At 54.8% G+C, this 19,819-nt stretch overlaps 1 protein-coding gene across 1 annotated transcript in view; it reads right to left on the minus strand.

Annotated features, from left to right (window-relative positions):
- phgdh (phosphoglycerate dehydrogenase) overlaps positions 1-19,819 on the minus strand; it is a 78,274-nt gene that overhangs the window by 22,474 nt on the left and 35,981 nt on the right. Inside the window, exon 6 of the mRNA XM_072475869.1 lies at positions 392-524. Coding sequence (XP_072331970.1) covers positions 392-524 — 133 coding nt within the window. The remainder of the gene's footprint in view (positions 1-391; positions 525-19,819) is intronic.

Raw genomic sequence — 19,819 nt, forward strand, 5'->3', positions numbered from 1 at the left:
CGGACTCTCAGGGATGTTATTGTGTATGTATAGGTATATGTAACTGTATATTGGATTGTTGGAACTGTACCCACCTGATATACCCGTCCCCGAAGCCAAATCTCCTCAACACCTCCCACAAATAATCCCACTCCATTCTCGGCATCCATCGCCACCACTATCTCCGCTTCCCCCTCTTTTGGGAGAGTATTTATTTTGGACAAGGCAGTTGCCATGTAGTTTTGTTTTTGTTTATATATTATTTATTTATTTGTTTAAAACTGGCCACCTTTATTTATATTGCTTTATTGTTGTGTAAAAGAAACACTACGTATTGTTATGTTTGGCCAAAAAAACTTGAATAAAATATTTTTTTAAAAAAAAACATGCGAGACACCAAACATGGACTTACCTTTGGTAGATGGCATTAAAGGTGTGTGGACAGTGATGAAGTCACATTGTGGCCAGAGGTGTTCCAGAACCAGGAATTCCACTCCAAACGTAGCTGCCACTTCAGCAGGAATGATTGGATCATAGCCTACGGTCTGAAATAATACTTTCAAAATGTATTTGTTTTTTTATTCACAAGAAGCATTTCAATTTCAAAAATTCTAAATTGGCACTGGATTCAGAGATCCAGCAACCAAACCTCATTGAATGGCTAAAAGACAATAACCTGCACTTAATATAATGTCCGTAATAAAACATTTAAAATGTGTTTCATAATAATGAAAACACTCAGATACTATGGAGTATTGAAGGGTTATGAATCGTGTTCCAAGGCAAGATCAAATTAGTTGAATATTGAAGGAAGGTCTAGAGACAGGGGTGCAGAGGAGTTCAGGCACCGCAATCTAAAGTGCATGACTGAGAAAGCTGAAGGTTTTGTGACCAAAGATAGAGTAGAATAGAGGGGAGGGATGATGAGAGTCAGAACCCAGGTAAAGTGAGGCACTGACAAAATCAGTAAACACTGGGCCAAGGGTAGTTGTTGCATGTAGGGCAAGGGCAGATTTCTATGTGAATACAACCACTCCCCTCCCCCAGCTGAAGGGTTGAGGCAAGCCCACCACTGATTGGCCGGGTCACCCCCCAGACATTTTAATGACCATTGGGAGATGCAAATAGCTGCTGGTCAATGATATGTTTGCAGCTGTCTGGTCCCAGCAGGGCCACAGCTGCAATGCCTTGGCTTTAGATTTCAAGGTGTCCTGGTTTCACCATTGCCAGGCGGACAAACCCCTGCAAATCAAGGAGTGGTCAGGGAATGTGGGGTGACAGGACGCATACAACACCCAGTCAGCAACAAAGTCACCAGATTTTACCTGACTTGGCCCTGACACCCATTGCCACGGGAAGGTCCCAACAGTGGAAGGAGGGCACCCACAGACAGACAGGTAGGCTGACCCCTCCCCACCGCAGGGGAAATCCCAGCTGAGCCAGGTAGGTGCCAGGCATGGGCCTGTTGTCATGACACCAATTTTTCACCAGTACCCCAGCAGGAGGGGTGAAATTCCAGTCAGAGTCAGGACAGAGAAAGGGAATTAAATGATTAGATGGATGGTTGCAACTGATGAGACAAAACAATTTATGAGATCTTCACATTGGGGTTACATGGTCACAAAGCAGCTTCATGAATGCTTCATTCATGAAACGTTCATTAAACTAAATCTGAAACAATACGTTAAAAATTCTAGCTCTGTCTAATTAATAGCTTTCTGGCATGCAGAAATACAAAGAAAGCACTGTTTCAAATGTAGTTTGCTCAGCTGCTATTTACAGTAGGAATGAAAATTAGATTAGAGAGGGGGGAGGCGAGGGGCAGAGGGGGGAGGCGAGGGGCAGAGGGGGGAGGCGAGGGGCAGAGGGGGGAGGCGAGGGGCAGAGGGGGGAGGCGAGGGGCAGAGGGGGGAGGCGAGGGGCAGAGGGGGGAGAGAGGGGCAGAGGGGGGAGAGAGGGGCAGAGGGGGGAGAGAGGGGCAGAGGGGGGAGAGAGGGGCAGAGGGGGGAGAGAGGGGCAGAGGGGGGAGAGAGGGGCAGAGGGGGGAGAGAGGGGCAGAGGGGGGAGAGAGGGGCAGAGGGGGGAGAGAGGGGCAGAGGGGGGAGAGAGGGGCAGAGGGGGGAGAGAGGGGCAGAGGGGGGAGAGAGGGGCAGAGGGGGGAGAGAGGGGCAGAGGGGGGAGAGAGGGGCAGAGGGGGGAGAGAGGGGCAGAGGGGGGAGAGAGGGGCAGAGGGGGGAGAGAGGGGCAGAGGGGGGAGAGAGGGGCAGAGGGGGGAGAGAGGGGCAGAGGGGGGAGAGAGGGGCAGAGGGGGGAGAGAGGGGCAGAGGGGGGAGAGAGGGGCAGAGGGGGGAGAGAGGGGCAGAGGGGGGAGAGAGGGGCAGAGGGGGGAGAGAGGGGCAGAGGGGGGAGAGAGGGGCAGAGGGGGGAGAGAGGGGCAGAGGGGGGAGAGAGGGGCAGAGGGGGGAGAGAGGGGCAGAGGGGGGAGAGAGGGGCAGAGGGGGGAGAGAGGGGCAGAGGGGGGAGAGAGGGGCAGAGGGGGGAGAGAGGGGCAGAGGGGGGAGAGAGGGGCAGAGGGGGGAGAGAGGGGCAGAGGGGGGAGAGAGGGGCAGAGGGGGGAGAGAGGGGCAGAGGGGGGAGAGAGGGGCAGAGGGGGGAGAGAGGGGCAGAGGGGGGAGAGAGGGGCAGAGGGGGGAGAGAGGGGCAGAGGGGGGAGAGAGGGGCAGAGGGGGGAGAGAGGGGCAGAGGGGGGAGAGAGGGGCAGAGGGGGGAGAGAGGGGCAGAGGGGGGAGAGAGGGGCAGAGGGGGGAGAGAGGGGCAGAGGGGGGAGAGAGGGGCAGAGGGGGGAGAGAGGGGCAGAGGGGGGAGAGAGGGGCAGAGGGGGGAGAGAGGGGCAGAGGGGGGAGAGAGGGGCAGAGGGGGGAGAGAGGGGCAGAGGGGGGAGAGAGGGGCAGAGGGGGGAGAGAGGGGCAGAGGGGGGAGAGAGGGGCAGAGGGGGGAGAGAGGGGCAGAGGGGGGAGAGAGGGGCAGAGGGGGGAGAGAGGGGCAGAGGGGGGAGAGAGGGGCAGAGGGGGGAGAGAGGGGCAGAGGGGGGAGAGAGGGGCAGAGGGGGGAGAGAGGGGCAGAGGGGGGAGAGAGGGGCAGAGGGGGGAGAGAGGGGCAGAGGGGGGAGAGAGGGGCAGAGGGGGGAGAGAGGGGCAGAGGGGGGAGAGAGGGGCAGAGGGGGGAGAGAGGGGCAGAGGGGGGAGAGAGGGGCAGAGGGGGGAGAGAGGGGCAGAGGGGGGAGAGAGGGGCAGAGGGGGGAGAGAGGGGCAGAGGGGGGAGAGAGGGGCAGAGGGGGGAGAGAGGGGCAGAGGGGGGAGAGAGGGGCAGAGGGGGGAGAGAGGGGCAGAGGGGGGAGAGAGGGGCAGAGGGGGGAGAGAGGGGCAGAGGGGGGAGAGAGGGGCAGAGGGGGGAGAGAGGGGCAGAGGGGGGAGAGAGGGGCAGAGGGGGGAGAGAGGGGCAGAGGGGGGAGAGAGGGGCAGAGGGGGGAGAGAGGGGCAGAGGGGGGAGAGAGGGGCAGAGGGGGGAGAGAGGGGCAGAGGGGGGAGAGAGGGGCAGAGGGGGGAGAGAGGGGCAGAGGGGGGAGAGAGGGGCAGAGGGGGGAGAGAGGGGCAGAGGGGGGAGAGAGGGGCAGAGGGGGGAGAGAGGGGCAGAGGGGGGAGAGAGGGGCAGAGGGGGGAGAGAGGGGCAGAGGGGGGAGAGAGGGGCAGAGGGGGGAGAGAGGGGCAGAGGGGGGAGAGAGGGGCAGAGGGGGGAGAGAGGGGCAGAGGGGGGAGAGAGGGGCAGAGGGGGGAGAGAGGGGCAGAGGGGGGAGAGAGGGGCAGAGGGGGGAGAGAGGGGCAGAGGGGGGAGAGAGGGGCAGAGGGGGGAGAGAGGGGCAGAGGGGGGAGAGAGGGGCAGAGGGGGGAGAGAGGGGCAGAGGGGGGAGAGAGGGGCAGAGGGGGGAGAGAGGGGCAGAGGGGGGAGAGAGGGGCAGAGGGGGGAGAGAGGGGCAGAGGGGGGAGAGAGGGGCAGAGGGGGGAGAGAGGGGCAGAGGGGGGAGAGAGGGGCAGAGGGGGGAGAGAGGGGCAGAGGGGGGAGAGAGGGGCAGAGGGGGGAGAGAGGGGCAGAGGGGGGAGAGAGGGGCAGAGGGGGGAGAGAGGGGCAGAGGGGGGAGAGAGGGGCAGAGGGGGGAGAGAGGGGCAGAGGGGGGAGAGAGGGGCAGAGGGGGGAGAGAGGGGCAGAGGGGGGAGAGAGGGGCAGAGGGGGGAGAGAGGGGCAGAGGGGGGAGAGAGGGGCAGAGGGGGGAGAGAGGGGCAGAGGGGGGAGAGAGGGGCAGAGGGGGGAGAGAGGGGCAGAGGGGGGAGAGAGGGGCAGAGGGGGGAGAGAGGGGCAGAGGGGGGAGAGAGGGGCAGAGGGGGGAGAGAGGGGCAGAGGGGGGAGAGAGGGGCAGAGGGGGGAGAGAGGGGCAGAGGGGGGAGAGAGGGGCAGAGGGGGGAGAGAGGGGCAGAGGGGGGAGAGAGGGGCAGAGGGGGGAGAGAGGGGCAGAGGGGGGAGAGAGGGGCAGAGGGGGGAGAGAGGGGCAGAGGGGGGAGAGAGGGGCAGAGGGGGGAGAGAGGGGCAGAGGGGGGAGAGAGGGGCAGAGGGGGGAGAGAGGGGCAGAGGGGGGAGAGAGGGGCAGAGGGGGGAGAGAGGGGCAGAGGGGGGAGAGAGGGGCAGAGGGGGGAGAGAGGGGCAGAGGGGGGAGAGAGGGGCAGAGGGGGGAGAGAGGGGCAGAGGGGGGAGAGAGGGGCAGAGGGGGGAGAGAGGGGCAGAGGGGGGAGAGAGGGGCAGAGGGGGGAGAGAGGGGCAGAGGGGGGAGAGAGGGGCAGAGGGGGGAGAGAGGGGCAGAGGGGGGAGAGAGGGGCAGAGGGGGGAGAGAGGGGCAGAGGGGGGAGAGAGGGGCAGAGGGGGGAGAGAGGGGCAGAGGGGGGAGAGAGGGGCAGAGGGGGGAGAGAGGGGCAGAGGGGGGAGAGAGGGGCAGAGGGGGGAGAGAGGGGCAGAGGGGGGAGAGAGGGGCAGAGGGGGGAGAGAGGGGCAGAGGGGGGAGAGAGGGGCAGAGGGGGGAGAGAGGGGCAGAGGGGGGAGAGAGGGGCAGAGGGGGGAGAGAGGGGCAGAGGGGGGAGAGAGGGGCAGAGGGGGGAGAGAGGGGCAGAGGGGGGAGAGAGGGGCAGAGGGGGGAGAGAGGGGCAGAGGGGGGAGAGAGGGGCAGAGGGGGGAGAGAGGGGCAGAGGGGGGAGAGAGGGGCAGAGGGGGGAGAGAGGGGCAGAGGGGGGAGAGAGGGGCAGAGGGGGGAGAGAGGGGCAGAGGGGGGAGAGAGGGGCAGAGGGGGGAGAGAGGGGCAGAGGGGGGAGAGAGGGGCAGAGGGGGGAGAGAGGGGCAGAGGGGGGAGAGAGGGGCAGAGGGGGGAGAGAGGGGCAGAGGGGGGAGAGAGGGGCAGAGGGGGGAGAGAGGGGCAGAGGGGGGAGAGAGGGGCAGAGGGGGAAGAGAGGGGCAGAGGGGGAAGAGAGGGGCAGAGGGGGAAGAGAGGGGCAGAGGGGGAAGAGAGGGGCAGAGGGGGAAGAGAGGGGCAGAGGGGGAAGAGAGGGGCAGAGGGGGAAGAGAGGGGCAGAGGGGGAAGAGAGGGGCAGAGGGGGAAGAGAGGGGCAGAGGGGGAAGAGAGGGGCAGAGGGGGGAGAGAGGGGCAGAGGATCAGGAAGTGGGTGGTGGGGGAGGGGTTGGCATGGGAGCGTATGGAGGCGGCTTCATGCAAGGGCACCAGTTTGGGGGTGTTGGTAACTGCGCCTCTGCCGTTCCGGCCGGCAAGGTACTCCACCAGCCCCGTGGTGTTGGCGGCCCTGAGAGACTGGGGGCAATGGAGGAGACTTGTGGGAGCATCGGTCTGGTCCCCAAACTGTAATAATCACCGGTTTGCCCCGGGAAGTATGGATGGCGGAGAGCAGGGATTGAGAGGATGGGGGATTTGTTTATAGAGGGGAGCTTTCCGAGTAGGAGGGCGCTGGAGGAGAAGTTTGGGTTGGCGAGGGGAAACAAATTCAGGTATCTGCAGGTGCCGGACTTCCTTTGTAAACAGGTGTCAACCTTCCCGCTCCTACCGCGAAGGGGGATTCAGGACAGGGTAGTTTCAGAGGGTGGGTAGGAGAAGAGAGTGTCTCTGACATTTACAAGGAACTTATGGGGTCAGAGGAGACGCCGATCGAGGAGCTGAAGTGCAAGTAGGAGGAGGAGCTGGGAGGAGAGCTATAGGATGGTCTATGAACAGACGCGTCCGCAACATGTGCTAGGCTCAGCCTGATACAATTTAAGGTTGTTCACGGGGCTCACATGACAGTGGCCCAGATGAGCAGATTCTTTGGGGTGGAAGACAGGTGCGCAAAATGTGGGGGGGGACTGGCGAACCATGTCCACATGTTTTGGACATGTCCGAAGCTGAGGGGATTTTGGCAGGGGTTTGCAGATGTCATGTCCACGGTGTTAAAAACAAGGGTGGCACTGAGTCCAGAGGTGGCGATTTTCAGGGTGTCGGAAGACCCGGGAATCCAGGAGGAGAAAGAGGCAGACGTTCTAGCCTTTGCTTCCCTGGTAGCCTGGAGACGGATATTATTAGCTTGGAGGGACTCAAAGCCCCTCTGGCTATCGGACATGGCTAGCTTTCTCTGTTTGGAGAAAATCAAGTTCGCCTGGAGACGGTCACTGTTAGGGTTCACCCGGAGGTGGCAACAGTTCGTCGACTTCTTCGCGGAAAATTAATCGTCAGCAGAAGGGTGGGGGTTAGTTTAGCTTAGAGTAGGGGGTTAATAAAGGTGGGACCTGTAAGGAAGGGAGATGGCTTTTGCACTACGTTTATCATTTCATGTACATTGTTTATTTGTTTATTTTGTTGTTGTTACAATACCAAAAATACCTCAATAAAATGTTTATTAAAAAAAAACTGCTGTACCCTTACTGCACGCATCTCTAATTTCTTTTTGGTGCCATCCACAATCTCACAACTACTGTTTGATGGTCAGTACACAACTCCCACTAACGTTTTTTGTCCTTGTGTTCCGCAGCTCCACCCATACAGATTCCACATCATCCAGCCAAATGTCCTTCCTTACTATTATGTTAATCTCCTCTTTAACCAGCAACGCTATCCCACCTCCCTTTCCTTCTATCTTTCCTGAATATTGAATACACCTGGATGTTGAGTTCCCATCCTTGGTCATCCTGGGGTCAGGTCTCCGGATTCCAATTACATCATATCTGTTAATGATTGTCAGCGCAGTTAATTCATCAACCCGATTACAAATGCTCCTCGCATTGAGAAACAGAGTCTTCTGGGTTCTTTTTTAAAAACATTTATTGCCCTTTTAGAATGATGATGTAATGTGGCCCTTTTTGATTTTTGTCTTTGGTTTCTCTGCCTTCCACTTTTTCTTTTACTGCCTTTAGTTCCTGTCCCCACCTTACTTCCCACCCCCCATCATATTAGTTTAAACCCTCCCCAACAGCACTTGCAAACACTCCCTCTACGGCATTGGTTCCGGTCCTGCCCAGACCATCCGGTTTGTACTGGTCCCACCTCTCCCAGAACAGGTTCCAATGTCCCGGGAATTTGAATCCCTCCTTCATTTAGCACAGGGCTAAATCGCTGGCTTTGAAAGCACACCAAGGCAGGCCAGCAGCACGGTTCAATTCCCGTACCAGCCTCCCCGATCAGGCGCCGGAATGTGGCGACTAGGGGCTTTTCACAGTAACTTCATTTGAAGCCTACTTGTGACAATAAGCGATTTTCATTTCATTTTCATTTCATGCACCATCTCTCACAGCCATGTATTCATCTTAGCTATCCCGGCATTCCAACTGACTAGCTTGAGATTACTACCTTTGAGGTCCGACTTTTTAGTTTAACTCCCAACTCTCTAAATTCAGCTTGTAGGACCTCATCCTGCTTTTTTAAAAAAACGATATCGCTGGTGCCTATTTGCGCCACGACAATTGGCTGTTCACCCTCCACCTCCAGAATGTCCTGTAGCCACTCCCAAGACATTTTTGACCCTTGCACCAGGGAGGCAACACACCATTCTGGAGTCTCATTTGCATCCGCAGAAATGCCCAACTACTCCCCTTACAATCGAATTCCCTATCACTATATCTCTGCCACTTTTTTTTACCTGCCCTCCTATGCAGCAGAGCCAGCCACAGTGCCATGAATCTGGCTGCTGCCCCCTTTCCCTAGTGAGCAATCTCCCCCAATAGTATCCAAAAGGGTATATCTGTTTTGGAGGGAGATGACCACAGGGGACCCGGCTCTGTCTTCCTACTCTTCGTATGTAGGAAAATTGTATAGATTGCAGAGTTATATTTCACTGATTCGGAGAACCCATAGCTCACTGCAATAGTCATCCAAAATAATAGAATAATTGTTTTTATATCATTCAGTCCTACTTTTTAAATCACCCCACCGATTAAAAGCACAGCTGGATGCTTGCTCCAGTTGCAGCATTGTTCACACTTCACTGGGAAAACAAAGACTGATCATGGCAAAGTAGAAATCAGACTTCAGAATATTCCAGCTGCAGTTTGAAGAATAGCACAGCACGAGTGATTAAATCAAATTCCTAAAATTTCCAAATTTTCTGTACTGGTCTTTTGGGGGGAAAAAAAATGTAAAATATATTTTATTCCAAACAATACAGAAAATTCCACAAACATAAAACACACTCAGTTATATTATAACAGGTGGTGAGGCGAGCGAGAGCTTTCTCACATTTGAAGTTTGTCTCTTTTTTTATACAAACTAATTATAACCCCAGACCCCCAAACCCCCCAACAGGCCCCCCCCCTTTAGTTGCTGGCGACAAATAGATCTTTAAAGATAGCAATGAATAGCCTCCCCCCACTTGATATTTTTCTCTCGTTGCAGCAACTCCACCAGACCCCTCCCAACCACACAGAGGCCCTGGGTGGCATCATCGACCTCCATCCAAGTAGGATTCGTCACCGCGTAATCAGAGAGGCAAAGGCCAAGACATTGGCTCCCTTCCCCTCTAGTAGCTCCGGTAAATCATCACCAATGAGCAGGCGCCAGCCTCACCCCAACAATCACCGAAATAGAGACGGAGGCCTAGAACTCGACCAATTTTGTACAGGACCAGAACATACAGGAATGATTCGTTGGCCCCCCTTAAACATCTCTCGTACCTAACCTCCATGTTGGGGAAGAATCCACTCATGCGCACTCTAGTCATGTGAGCCCCGTGAACAACTTTAAACATCAGGCTCAACCTGGCACAAGAGGAAGCAGAGTTCACCCGATACAGTGCCTCACTCCAGGTCCCTCCCTACAGCACCAAGCCCAATTCTTCCTTCCACTGCTCCTTTGTCTCTTCTAATGGAGCATTCCCCCAGCTCATGGCATGATAACAACCCACCCATCAATGTGTGACTTGGCAACTGAGGGAACGAAGGGGGCTCTTTGCGAACAAGGTCCCGCACCTGTATATAAGTGGGCAGCACGGTAGCATGGTGGTTAGCACAATTGCTTCACAGCTCCAGGGTCCCAGGTTCGATTCCCGGCTTGGTTCACTGTCTGTGCGGAGTCTGCACGTTCTCCCCGTGTCTGCGTGGGTTTCCACCGGGTGCTCCGGTTTCCTCCCACAGTCCAAAGATGTGCAGGTTAGGTGGATTGGCCATGATAAATTGCCCTTAGTGTTGGGTAGGGTTACTGGGTTATGGGGATAGGATGGAGATGTGGGCTTGGGTAGGGGGCTATTTCAAAGAGCCGGTGCAGACTCGATGGGCCGAATGGCCTCCTTCTGCACTGTAAATTCTATGATTCTACCTAAGCTCACTCCCCCTCAGGAGTTGGTATTTTTCCATCAACTCCTCCAGTCCAGCAAACTTAACCTCCACAAACCTCCCTAATCCTTCCGACCCCATCATCTTCCAAATCCTATAAGTTGCACTGTCAGGGTTAGATGCAAATCTATGGTTTCCGCAGATTGGCGACACTACCAACAAACCCCCCCATCCGAAAGGCCACCCAAGCTGATTCCAAAGTTTAAGGGATGCCACCATTACCGGGCTCTTGTATACTTGGCCGGGGAAAACGGAAGAGAAGCAGTGACTAAAGCTCTTAAACATGACCAAACAAAGACTTCCGATAGCGACATGCAAGTGGAGCTTGCACATTGGGTGGTTCCTGCTAGAAAGTTCTTTTTTTTTTTTTTTTTAAAACCTTTTTCCACCCAGAGTTTGGTGAGAATTTTATGTGACTGATTGGTAGAAAAGTTGCGGCAACCAAAAGGATGTTGAAATACCAGAAGGAGAATACTGGAAGAAAGGGCGTGAGCGATAATCCGCCAATGAGCTCGCGTTCGGCGGGCAGTTCAGTGGGAGGAGAGATGGCGGGAGCAATTCGCCAGGGAGGGCTGCATCCATTACAGTGGACACGCTAGCCAAAGTGATGCCAATTGAGTTTGACCAGCAGTTCGCCCAGCATTTCGATCGACATCGAAAGGAGATAACGGCCTTGGTCAAAGAGTTGGTGGATGACACACTTGCCCCGATTAAAGAGGCCTTGAGGAAGACGTCCACGTCAGTGTGGGAGCAAGGCGGTTTTGAAGGGGGTGGAGGAGGCACTGTCGCGACAGTGACCAGTTCACCTCAATAGGCGAGGAGCTGCACAAGGTGCAGGAGACTAACAACAGATCGAGAGCCAGAGTGGAGGACCTGGAGAACTGGTCACGAAGGCAGAACTTGAGGATGGTGGGTTTTCCCGAGAGGCTGGAGGACCAGAGGCCAACAAGTATTTTGTGGAGATGTTCACCAAGTTGTTGGGGGTGAAAACATAGGAAATGGAAGCAGAAGAAGGTCATTTGGCCCTTCGAGTCTGCTCCCCTATTCATTATGATCATGGCTGATCATCAAGTTGAATACCCTGATCCCGCCTTCGATGAGCCCTCCTTCTATGAGCTGGACAGGGCTCACACCGCTCTGGCCGAAGCCGAATGAACCACCACGACCTATGATAGTCTGCTTTCATAGCTTCCAGGCGAAGGGAAAAAGTGTTGAGGTGGACAAAGCTGAATCGAGAGGGGAGGTAGGAAGGCAATGGTATTCGTATACACCAGGATCTCACGGCAGAGCTGGCAAGAAGGCTGGTCGGGGAAGGCTGGTCGGGGAAAGACGGCATTGTATAAGAGTAATGCGTGGTTTGGGGTGGTCTACCTGATGAAGCGGAGGGTCACATACAACTCCAGAGATTACTACTTTGAGACGGCAGAGAGACGGAGGTGGTGAGGTGAGCGCATTTTCTCACATTTGAAGAGCTTGACAGCCAACGTGGTGCTGCTGCAAGAGACCCACCTGAGGGTGAAGGACAAGGTGAGGCTTTGGAAAGGCTGGGTGAGTCAGGTAGGGTTGGGAGGGTGATGATATTGGTGGGTAAGAGAGAGGAGACGGTGGTGGCTGACCATGGGGGCAGGTACATTATAGTAACGGGTGCTTTGGAGGGAGATTGGTGGTGTTAGCATGTACACCCAAAAGTGTGTGTGTGTGTGTGTGTGTGTGTGTGTGGGGGGGGGGGGGCTGAATTTGAAGGTGGATAGGTCAGACGCCTGCGTGGAGGTTGGAAATGGGGTTATTGGCAGACCCACATTTTTGTGCAAGGATGGGAAAGGTGATTGAGGATTAGGTCTTCAGGGGATGTCCCGGAGGACTGGAGAATAGCCAATGTTGTTCCTCTGTTTAAGAAGGGTAGCAAGGATAATCCAGGGAACTACAGGCTGGTGAGCCTTACTTCAGTGGTAGGGAAATTACTGGAGAGAATTCTTCGAGACAGGATCTACTCCCATTTGGAAGCAAATGGACGTATTAGTGAGAGGCAGCACGGTTTTGTGAAGGGGAGGTCGTGCCTCACTAACTTGATAAGAGTTTTTCGAGGAGGTCACTAAGATGATTGATGCAGGTAGGGCAGTGGATGTTGTCTATATGGACTTCAGTAAGGCCTTTGACAAGGTCCCTCATGGTAGACTAGTACAAAAGGTGAAGTCACACGGGATCAGGCGTGAGCTGGCAAGGTGGATACAGAACTGGCTAGGTCATAGAAGGCAGAGAGTAGCAATGGAAGGATGCTTTTCTAATTGGAGGGCTGTGACCAGTGGTGTTCCACAGGGATCAGTGCTGGGACCTTTGCTCTTTGTAGTATATATAAATGATTTGGAGGAAAATGTAACTGGTCTGATTAGTAAGTTTGCAGACGACACAAAGGTTGGTGGAATTGCGGATAGCGATGAGGACTGTCAGAGGATACAGCAGGATTTAGATTGTTTGGAGACTTGGGCGGAGAGATGGCAGATGGAGTTTAATCCGGACAAATGTGAGGTAATGCATTTGGGAAGGTCTAATGCAGGTAGGGAATATACAGTGAATGGTAGAACCCTCAAGAGTATTGAAAGTCAAAGATCTAGGAGTACAGGTCCACAGGTCATTGAAAGGGGCAACACAGGTGGAGAAGGTAGTCAAGAAGGCACACGGCATGCTTGCCTTCATTGGCCGGGGCACTGAGTATAAGAATTGGCAAGTCATGTTGCAGCTGTATAGATCCTTAGTTAGGCCACACTTGGAGTATAGTGTTCAATCCTGGTCGCCACACTACCAGAAGGATGTGGAGGCTTTAGAGAGGGTGCAGAAGACATTTACCAGAATGTTGCCTGGTATGGAGGGCATTAGCTATGAGGAGCGGTTGAATAAACTCGGTTTGTTCTCACTGGAACGAAGGAGGTTGAGGGGAGACCTGATAGAGGTCTACAAAATTATGAGGGGCATAGACAGAGTCGATAGTCAGAGGCTTTTCCCCAGGGTAGAGGGGTCAGTTACTAGGGGGCATAGGTTTAAGGTGAGAGGGGCAAGGTTTAGAGTAGATGTACGAGGCAAGTTTTTTTACACAGAGGGTAGTGGGTGCCTGGAACTCACTACCGGAGGTGGTGGTGGAAGCAGGGACGATAGTGACATTTAAGGGGCATCTTGACAAATACATGAATAGGATGGGAATAGAGGGATACGGACCCAGGAAGTGTAGAAGATTGTAGTTTAGTCGGGCAGCATGGTCGGCACGGGCTTGGAGGGCCGAAGGGCCTGTTCCTGTGCTGTATATTTCTTTGTTCTTTGTTCTTTGTGGGGTTTAATAGGAACAGGGAGGTTTTATCATCAGTGGTGTGGGAGGCGTTGAAGGCGGTGGTAAGGGACGTGATCATCTCGTTTAAAGCTCAGGTGGACAGGGAGGCAAGAGAGGAACAGCAGCGGCTGGTTGAGGAAATTTTGGAAGTGGATGGAAGGTATGCGGAGGATCGTACTCCGGATCGTCTGGCGAGGAGAAACGAATTACAGGCAAGGATGACCTTCTGTCCGTGGGAAAGGTGGTTCGGCAATTAAAGCAGGAAAAGAGGGTTGTGTATGAGCATGGGGAGAAAGCCAGTCACTTGCAGGTGGGCCAGCTCCACCGGCAGGTGGCTGAGAGAGAGAGATTGTTCGGGTCCAAGATGGGACAGGGGAGTTGGTGGTGGTTCTGGAGCAGGTGAACAAGGCATTTGAGAAGTTTCATTAAAAAAAAAGTTGGATAGATCGGAGCCCCAGAGGTTGAGTCACACACAAGGGATTTGTTTGAGCGGTTGGAGTGTCCTAGAGTAGGAGAGAGCAGGGCTGGAAGAGCCAGGGGGGATGGAAGAGGTTTGAGCGAAGTTTTATTAAACATTTCTGGATAAATTGGCGCTGCTGTTGGTGGGAATGATTCAAGATGCTGTGGTTAAGGGGGTACTGCCAGAGTCGATGGCATAGGCAACATAATATTCAGATCAGTTGGTTTGTTAACAAGTTCAATTGAGGGACCTGTACGAGAGGTAAATGGCTTTTGCACTGATTATGGTTTCATGTATATTGTTTATTTTGTTGTTGTTACTATACCAAAAATAACTTTAAAAATCTTTTTTAAAAAAACGAAGTTCAATTGCTTATTAATGTTTTCAAAACTGCGAGCTGCATTTCATTGCTGCTAAGAAAAAGGATTACGAGACTTCCGGTTGCGGCAATGCGGAGCTAAGCCGCACGATTCTGCAGCTCCCGCGATCACGGACTTTTGGGCTCTCCAGAGGAGCCCCAACGGGAGTTTTTGAAGACGTTCCGTGTGGGAAGGTGAGAGTGAGGTCTCCCTTCACTGTATATGGAACGGACAAGAAGCGAAACGGCAAAAAAAGCGGCGTTGGAGCAGAGAGAGAAGCGAGGGAAGAAAAACAAGATGGCGGCGGCCAGAGGAAGACTGTACAAGACAGTGGGCGCCGGTGCTGGAGGGAGGGGAGGCTCGGGGATGGGGGAAAATGAGACAAGGCTGCGCCAGAGGGGGCGGGGCAGGCTTAGGAAAGCGCGGGCTTTTTCCCGCGCTAGGGAAGGACGGAGGGGGGGGGGGGGGAAATGGAGGAGCGCACACTGATGGGGAGATTCCCACACGGGGGGGTCAATGGGACGGCGGGGGAAGCCGGGGTCAGCAGGAGTCAGCTAGCTGACTTACAGGAGTGCTATGGGGGGAGCAAAAGAGCGAGACATGGGTTTAGTGGGGGGGGGGGGGGGGGGGAAGAAAGAATAGGGTTGCAGCTGCACTGGCCGAGGGGGAATTGGACATAGAAGAGGTGGTCGGGGCGGGGGTCCCCCGCCTGGGGGACTGGAGGGTGAGGGCGGAGCGGGCACGGGATGGCCTAGAAAAGGGGATGGCTAGGGGGGGAAAGAGGCCCCCCAATCTGGCTGATAACGTGGAATGTGAGGGGCCTGAATGGGCCGGTAAAGAGGGCCCGAGTGTTCGCGCACTTAAAGGGACTGAAGGCAGACGTGGTCATGCTCCAAGAGACACATTTGAAGGTGGCGGATCAGGTCAGGTTAAGAAAGGGATGGGTAGGACAGGTATTCCATTCGGGGCTGGATGCGAAGAACAGAGGGGTGGCAATATTGGTGGGGAACCGGGTGCCGTTTGAGGCCAAGAATATCGTGGTGGACAATGGAGGTCGATACGTGATGGTGAGCGGTAAGGTGCAGGGGACGTGGGTGGTATTGGTAAAAGTATACGCCCCGAACTGGGATGATGCTGGATTCATGAAGCGAATGTTAGGGCGCATTCCGGACCTGGAGGTAGGAAACTTGATAATGGGTGGGGAGTTTAATACGGTGTTGGACCCAGCACTGGATCGCTCCAGATCCAGGACCGGAAAGAGGCCGGCTGCGGCCAAGGTGCTTAGGGGGTTTATGGACCAAATGGGGGGAGTGGATCCGCGGAGGTTTGCCAGGCCACAGGCCAGGGAATTTTCTTTTTTCTCCCACGTGCACAAAGCCTACTCCGGATAGATTTTTTTGTTCTGGGCAGGGCGCTGATCCCGAAAGTGGAGGGAACGGAGTATTCGGCTATAATTCAGATCACGCCCCGCACTGGGTGGAACTGGAGTTGGGAGAGGAGAGGGACCAACGCCTGTTGTGACAGTTGGATGTGGGACTGCTGACAGATGAGGTGGTGTGTGGGAGGGTGAGGGGGTGTATTGAAAGGTACTTGGAGGCCAACGACAACAGGGAGGTGCAGGTGGGGGTGGTATGGGAGGCGCTGAAGGCGGTGATCAGGGGAGAGCTAATCTCCATCAGGGCTCATAGGGAGAAGATAGAGGGCATGGAAAGGGAGAGGTTAGTGGGGGAGATTTGAAGAGTGGACAGGAGATACGCAGAGGCCCCTGAAGAGGGACTACTTAGGGAAAGGCGACATCTCCAGACGGAGTTCGACCTATTGACCACAAAGAAGGCAGAGGCACAGTGCAGGAAAGCGCAGGGGGCGACGCACGAGTATGGGGAGAAGGCTAGTCGGATGCTGGCGCACCAGCTCCGTAAGAGGATGGCAGCGAGGGAGATAGGTGGAGTCAAGGATGGAAGTGCGGAGTGCGACAAAAGTAAATGAGGCATTCAAGGCCTTCTATGAGGAGCTGTACAGATCCCAGCCCCCAACGGGGGAAGAGGGGGTGCGACGATTCTTGGACCAACTGAGGTTCCCGAGGGTGGAGGAGCAGGAGGCCGCTTGTTTGGGGGCACTGATTGGGTTGGAGGAGCTGACCAAAGGTCTGGGGATTTTGCAGGCAGGGAAAGCCCCGGGACCGGACTGGTTCCCGGTCGAGTTTTATAGGACGTACGTAGACCTGTTAGCCCCGTTGCTAGTGAGGACTTTTAATGAGGCAAGGGAGGGAGGGACCCTGCCCCCGACAATGTCTGAGGCGACGATCCCTTTGATCCTGAAGCGGGACAAGGACCCACTGCAATGTGGATCGTACAGGCCGATCTCGCTCCTCAACATGGATGCTAAGTTGCTGGCAAAAGAACTGGCTACGAGGATCGAGGACTGTGTCCTGGGGGTGATCCACGAGGACCAGACGGGATTTGTAAAGGGCAGGCATATAAACACCAATGTGCGGCGGCTCCTAAACGTGATAATGATGCCATCGGTGGAGGGAGAGGCGGAGATAGTGGCGGCTATGGACGCGGAGAAGGCCTTTGACCGAGTAGAGTGGGAGTACCTCTGGGAAGTGCTGCAGAGGGTTGGGTTCGGGGGAGGGTTTATTAGTTGGGTTAAGTTCCTAGACAGAGCCCCGGTGGCGAGTGTGGTCACGAATCGGCGGAGGTCGGAGTATTTTCGGCTGTGTCGTGGGACGAGGCAGGGGTGCCCCCTGTCCCCTCTGCTGTTTGCATTCGCAATTGAACCCATGGCCCATGTCATTAAGGGAGTGGTCCGAGGGGGAGAGGAGCATCGAGTGTCGCTTTATGCAGATGACCTGTTGCTGGATGTGGCAGATCCAGTGGAGTGGATGGTGGAGGTCATGCAGATTCTAAGGGAGTTTGGCGATTTTTCGGGCTATAAGCTTAATGTAGGGAAGAGTGAGCTTTTTGTAGTACAGTCAGGAGACCAGGAAAGGGGGATAGACGATATACCGCTGAGGAGGGCGGAGAGGAGTTTTCGGTACTTGGGGATCCAAATAGCTAGGAGTTGGGGGGCCCTACATAAACTGAATCTGACGAGGCTGGTGGAGCAGATGGAGAAGGACTTCAAACGATGGGACATGTTGCCGCTCTCGCTAGCGGGTAGAGTGCAGTCGGTCAAAATGGTGGTCCTCCCGAGGTTTCTTTTTGTGTTCCAGTGCCTTCCAATTGTAATCACCAAGGCCTTTTTTAAGAGGGTAGGCAGGAGTATTATGGGTTTTGTGTGGGTGAATAAGACCCCGAGGGTAAGGGGAGGGTTTCTGGAGCGCAGTAGGGACAGAGGAGGGTTGGCGTTGCCGAATGTGGGTGGCTACTACTGGGCAGCCAATCTGGCGATGATCCGTAAGTGGGTGATGGAGGGAGAAGGGGCGGCATGGAAGAGGTTGGAGATGGCATCCTGCAAGGAAACGAACCTGGGGACGCTGGTCAAGGCACCGCTGCCGCTCTCACCGACAAGGTACACCACGAGTCCGGTGGTGGCGGCAACGCTAAAGATCTGGGGCCAGTGGAGACGGCATAGAGTTGCTCCCAGCACAGGAGATTCAAGACAGGGTGATCTCGGGTGTATGGGTCGGAGAGGGCAAGGTGCCGGCGATATACCAGGAGATGAAAGAAGAGGGGGAGGCTTGGTAGAGGAGCTGAAGGGTAAATGGGAGGAGGAGCTGGGGGAGGAGATTGAGGAGGGGCTATGGGCTGATGCCCTAAGTAGGGTTAATTCCTCTTCTTCGTGTGCCAGGCTTAGCCTGATACAATTTAAGGTGGTTCATAGAGCGCATATGACGGGGGCGAGGCGGAGTAGGTTTTTTGGGGTAGAGGACAGGTGCAGGAGGTGCTGAGGCAGTCCGGCAAACCATGTCCACATGTTTTGGTCATGCCCGGTACTGGAGGGGAGTTGCGGGAACAGTATCTAAGGTGGTGAAGTCCGGGTCAAGCCAAGCTGGGGGCTAGCACTATTTGGAGTAGTGGACGAGCCGGGAGTGCAGGAGGCGAAAGAGGCCGGCATTCTGGCCTTTGCGTCCCTAGTAGCCCGGCGAAGGATCTTGTTAATGTGGAAAGAGGCAAAGCCCCCCAGCGTGGAGGCCTGGATAAATGATATGGCAGGGTTTATCAAGTTGGAGCGGATAAAGTTTGCCTTGAGGGGGTCTGCGCAGGAGTTCTACAGGCGGTGGCAACCGTTCCTAGACTATCTTGCGGAGCGTTAGATGAAGGTCGGTCAGCAGCAGCAGCAACCCGGGGGGAGGATGTCTTGCGTTTGGGGGGGGGGGGGCAGGAGGGAGGGAGGGGGACTTGTTTGGGGGGTATTCGAGCAAGAAAATACATGAAGGATCTGGAAAACTAACATGTACGGGAGGAATCCATTGTACAAAGCTCTGTATCATATCGTTTTACCATGTTCATGTCTTGCTATGTGCGCTTTCTTTCTTTTTGTTACGCGGGGGGGGTTGTTTGTAAGGGTGAAAAACCCGTGTTAAAATTCTTAATAAATTTTTTTTTTTTTTTTTTTTAAAAAGAAAAAGGATTACACCCAGTAGAATGTGGGCTGTATCGGTCAATGCCGCTGCTAAACGTGGATGCCAAGATTTTGGCTAAGGTGAAGAGTGCTAAGGTTGAAGAGTGTCTCCCGAAGGCGATTGGGGAGGATCAGACAGGGTTCGTAGAGGGCAGGCACTTGCCGTTGAACGCATGCGTTGCGATCACTGTATCCAGAAGGTGTACCTGAGCAAGACACCCTCCGTGTTCAAGTGAAGGCAAGCATCCAGCAGAGGGCAGCAGAGCGGAGCCGCTGATTGGCTGTTGCAGGGAATATTTGCTTCAGTGCATTGCAGTCACTGTATCCAGAAGGTGTACCAGAGCAAGACACCTTCCGTGTTCAAGTGAAGGCAAGCATGAAAGGAAATGAAATGAAAATCGCTTGTCACAAGTAGGCTTCAATGAAGTTACTGTGAAAAGCCCCTAGTCGCCACATTCCAGCACCTGTTCGGGGAGGCTGTTACGGGAATCGAACCGTGCTGCTGGCTTGCTTTGGTCTGCTTCCAAAGCCAGTGATTTAGCCTTGTGCTAAACAGTCCCTATGCATCCAGCAGAGTGCAGCATAGCGGGGCCACTGATTGGCTGTTGCGGGGAAAATTTGCATCAGTGCATTGCGGTCACTGTATCCAGAAGGTGTACCTGAGCAAGACATCCTCCGTGTTCAAGTGAAGGCAAGCATCCAGCAGAGCGGAGCCGCTGATTGGCTGTTGTGGGGATAATTTGCATCAGTGCATTGCAGTCACTATATCCAGAAGGTGTACCTGAGCAAGACACCCTCCGTGTTTAAGTGAAGGCAAGCATCCAGCAGAGCGGAGCCTCTGATTGGCTGTTGCGGGGAAAATTTGCATCAGTGCATAGCGGTCACTGTATCCAAAAGGTGGTTTGTGGAGGAGCTGTTGTCAAGTGACAGTGCACGGGTCAGGGATGTCTCAGATCGACTGCAGAACATTCTGAAGGGGGAGGGTGAACAGCCAGTTGTCGTGGGGCATATAGGCACCAATGATATAGGTACAAAATGGGATGAATGAAATGAATGAATGAAAATCGCTTATTGTCACAAGTAGGCTTCAAAGGTCCTACAAGCAGAATTTAGGGAGTTAGGAGCCAAGTTAAAAAGTCGGACCTCAGAGGTAGTAATCTCAGGATTGCTACCAGTGCCACGTGGTAGTCAGAGTAGAAATGTAGAGGGGCTGCTTAGCACAGGGCTAAATTGCTG

Source organism: Scyliorhinus torazame, chromosome 2 (assembly GCF_047496885.1).
Source record: "Scyliorhinus torazame isolate Kashiwa2021f chromosome 2, sScyTor2.1, whole genome shotgun sequence".
Lineage (NCBI taxonomy): Eukaryota > Metazoa > Chordata > Chondrichthyes > Carcharhiniformes > Scyliorhinidae > Scyliorhinus > Scyliorhinus torazame.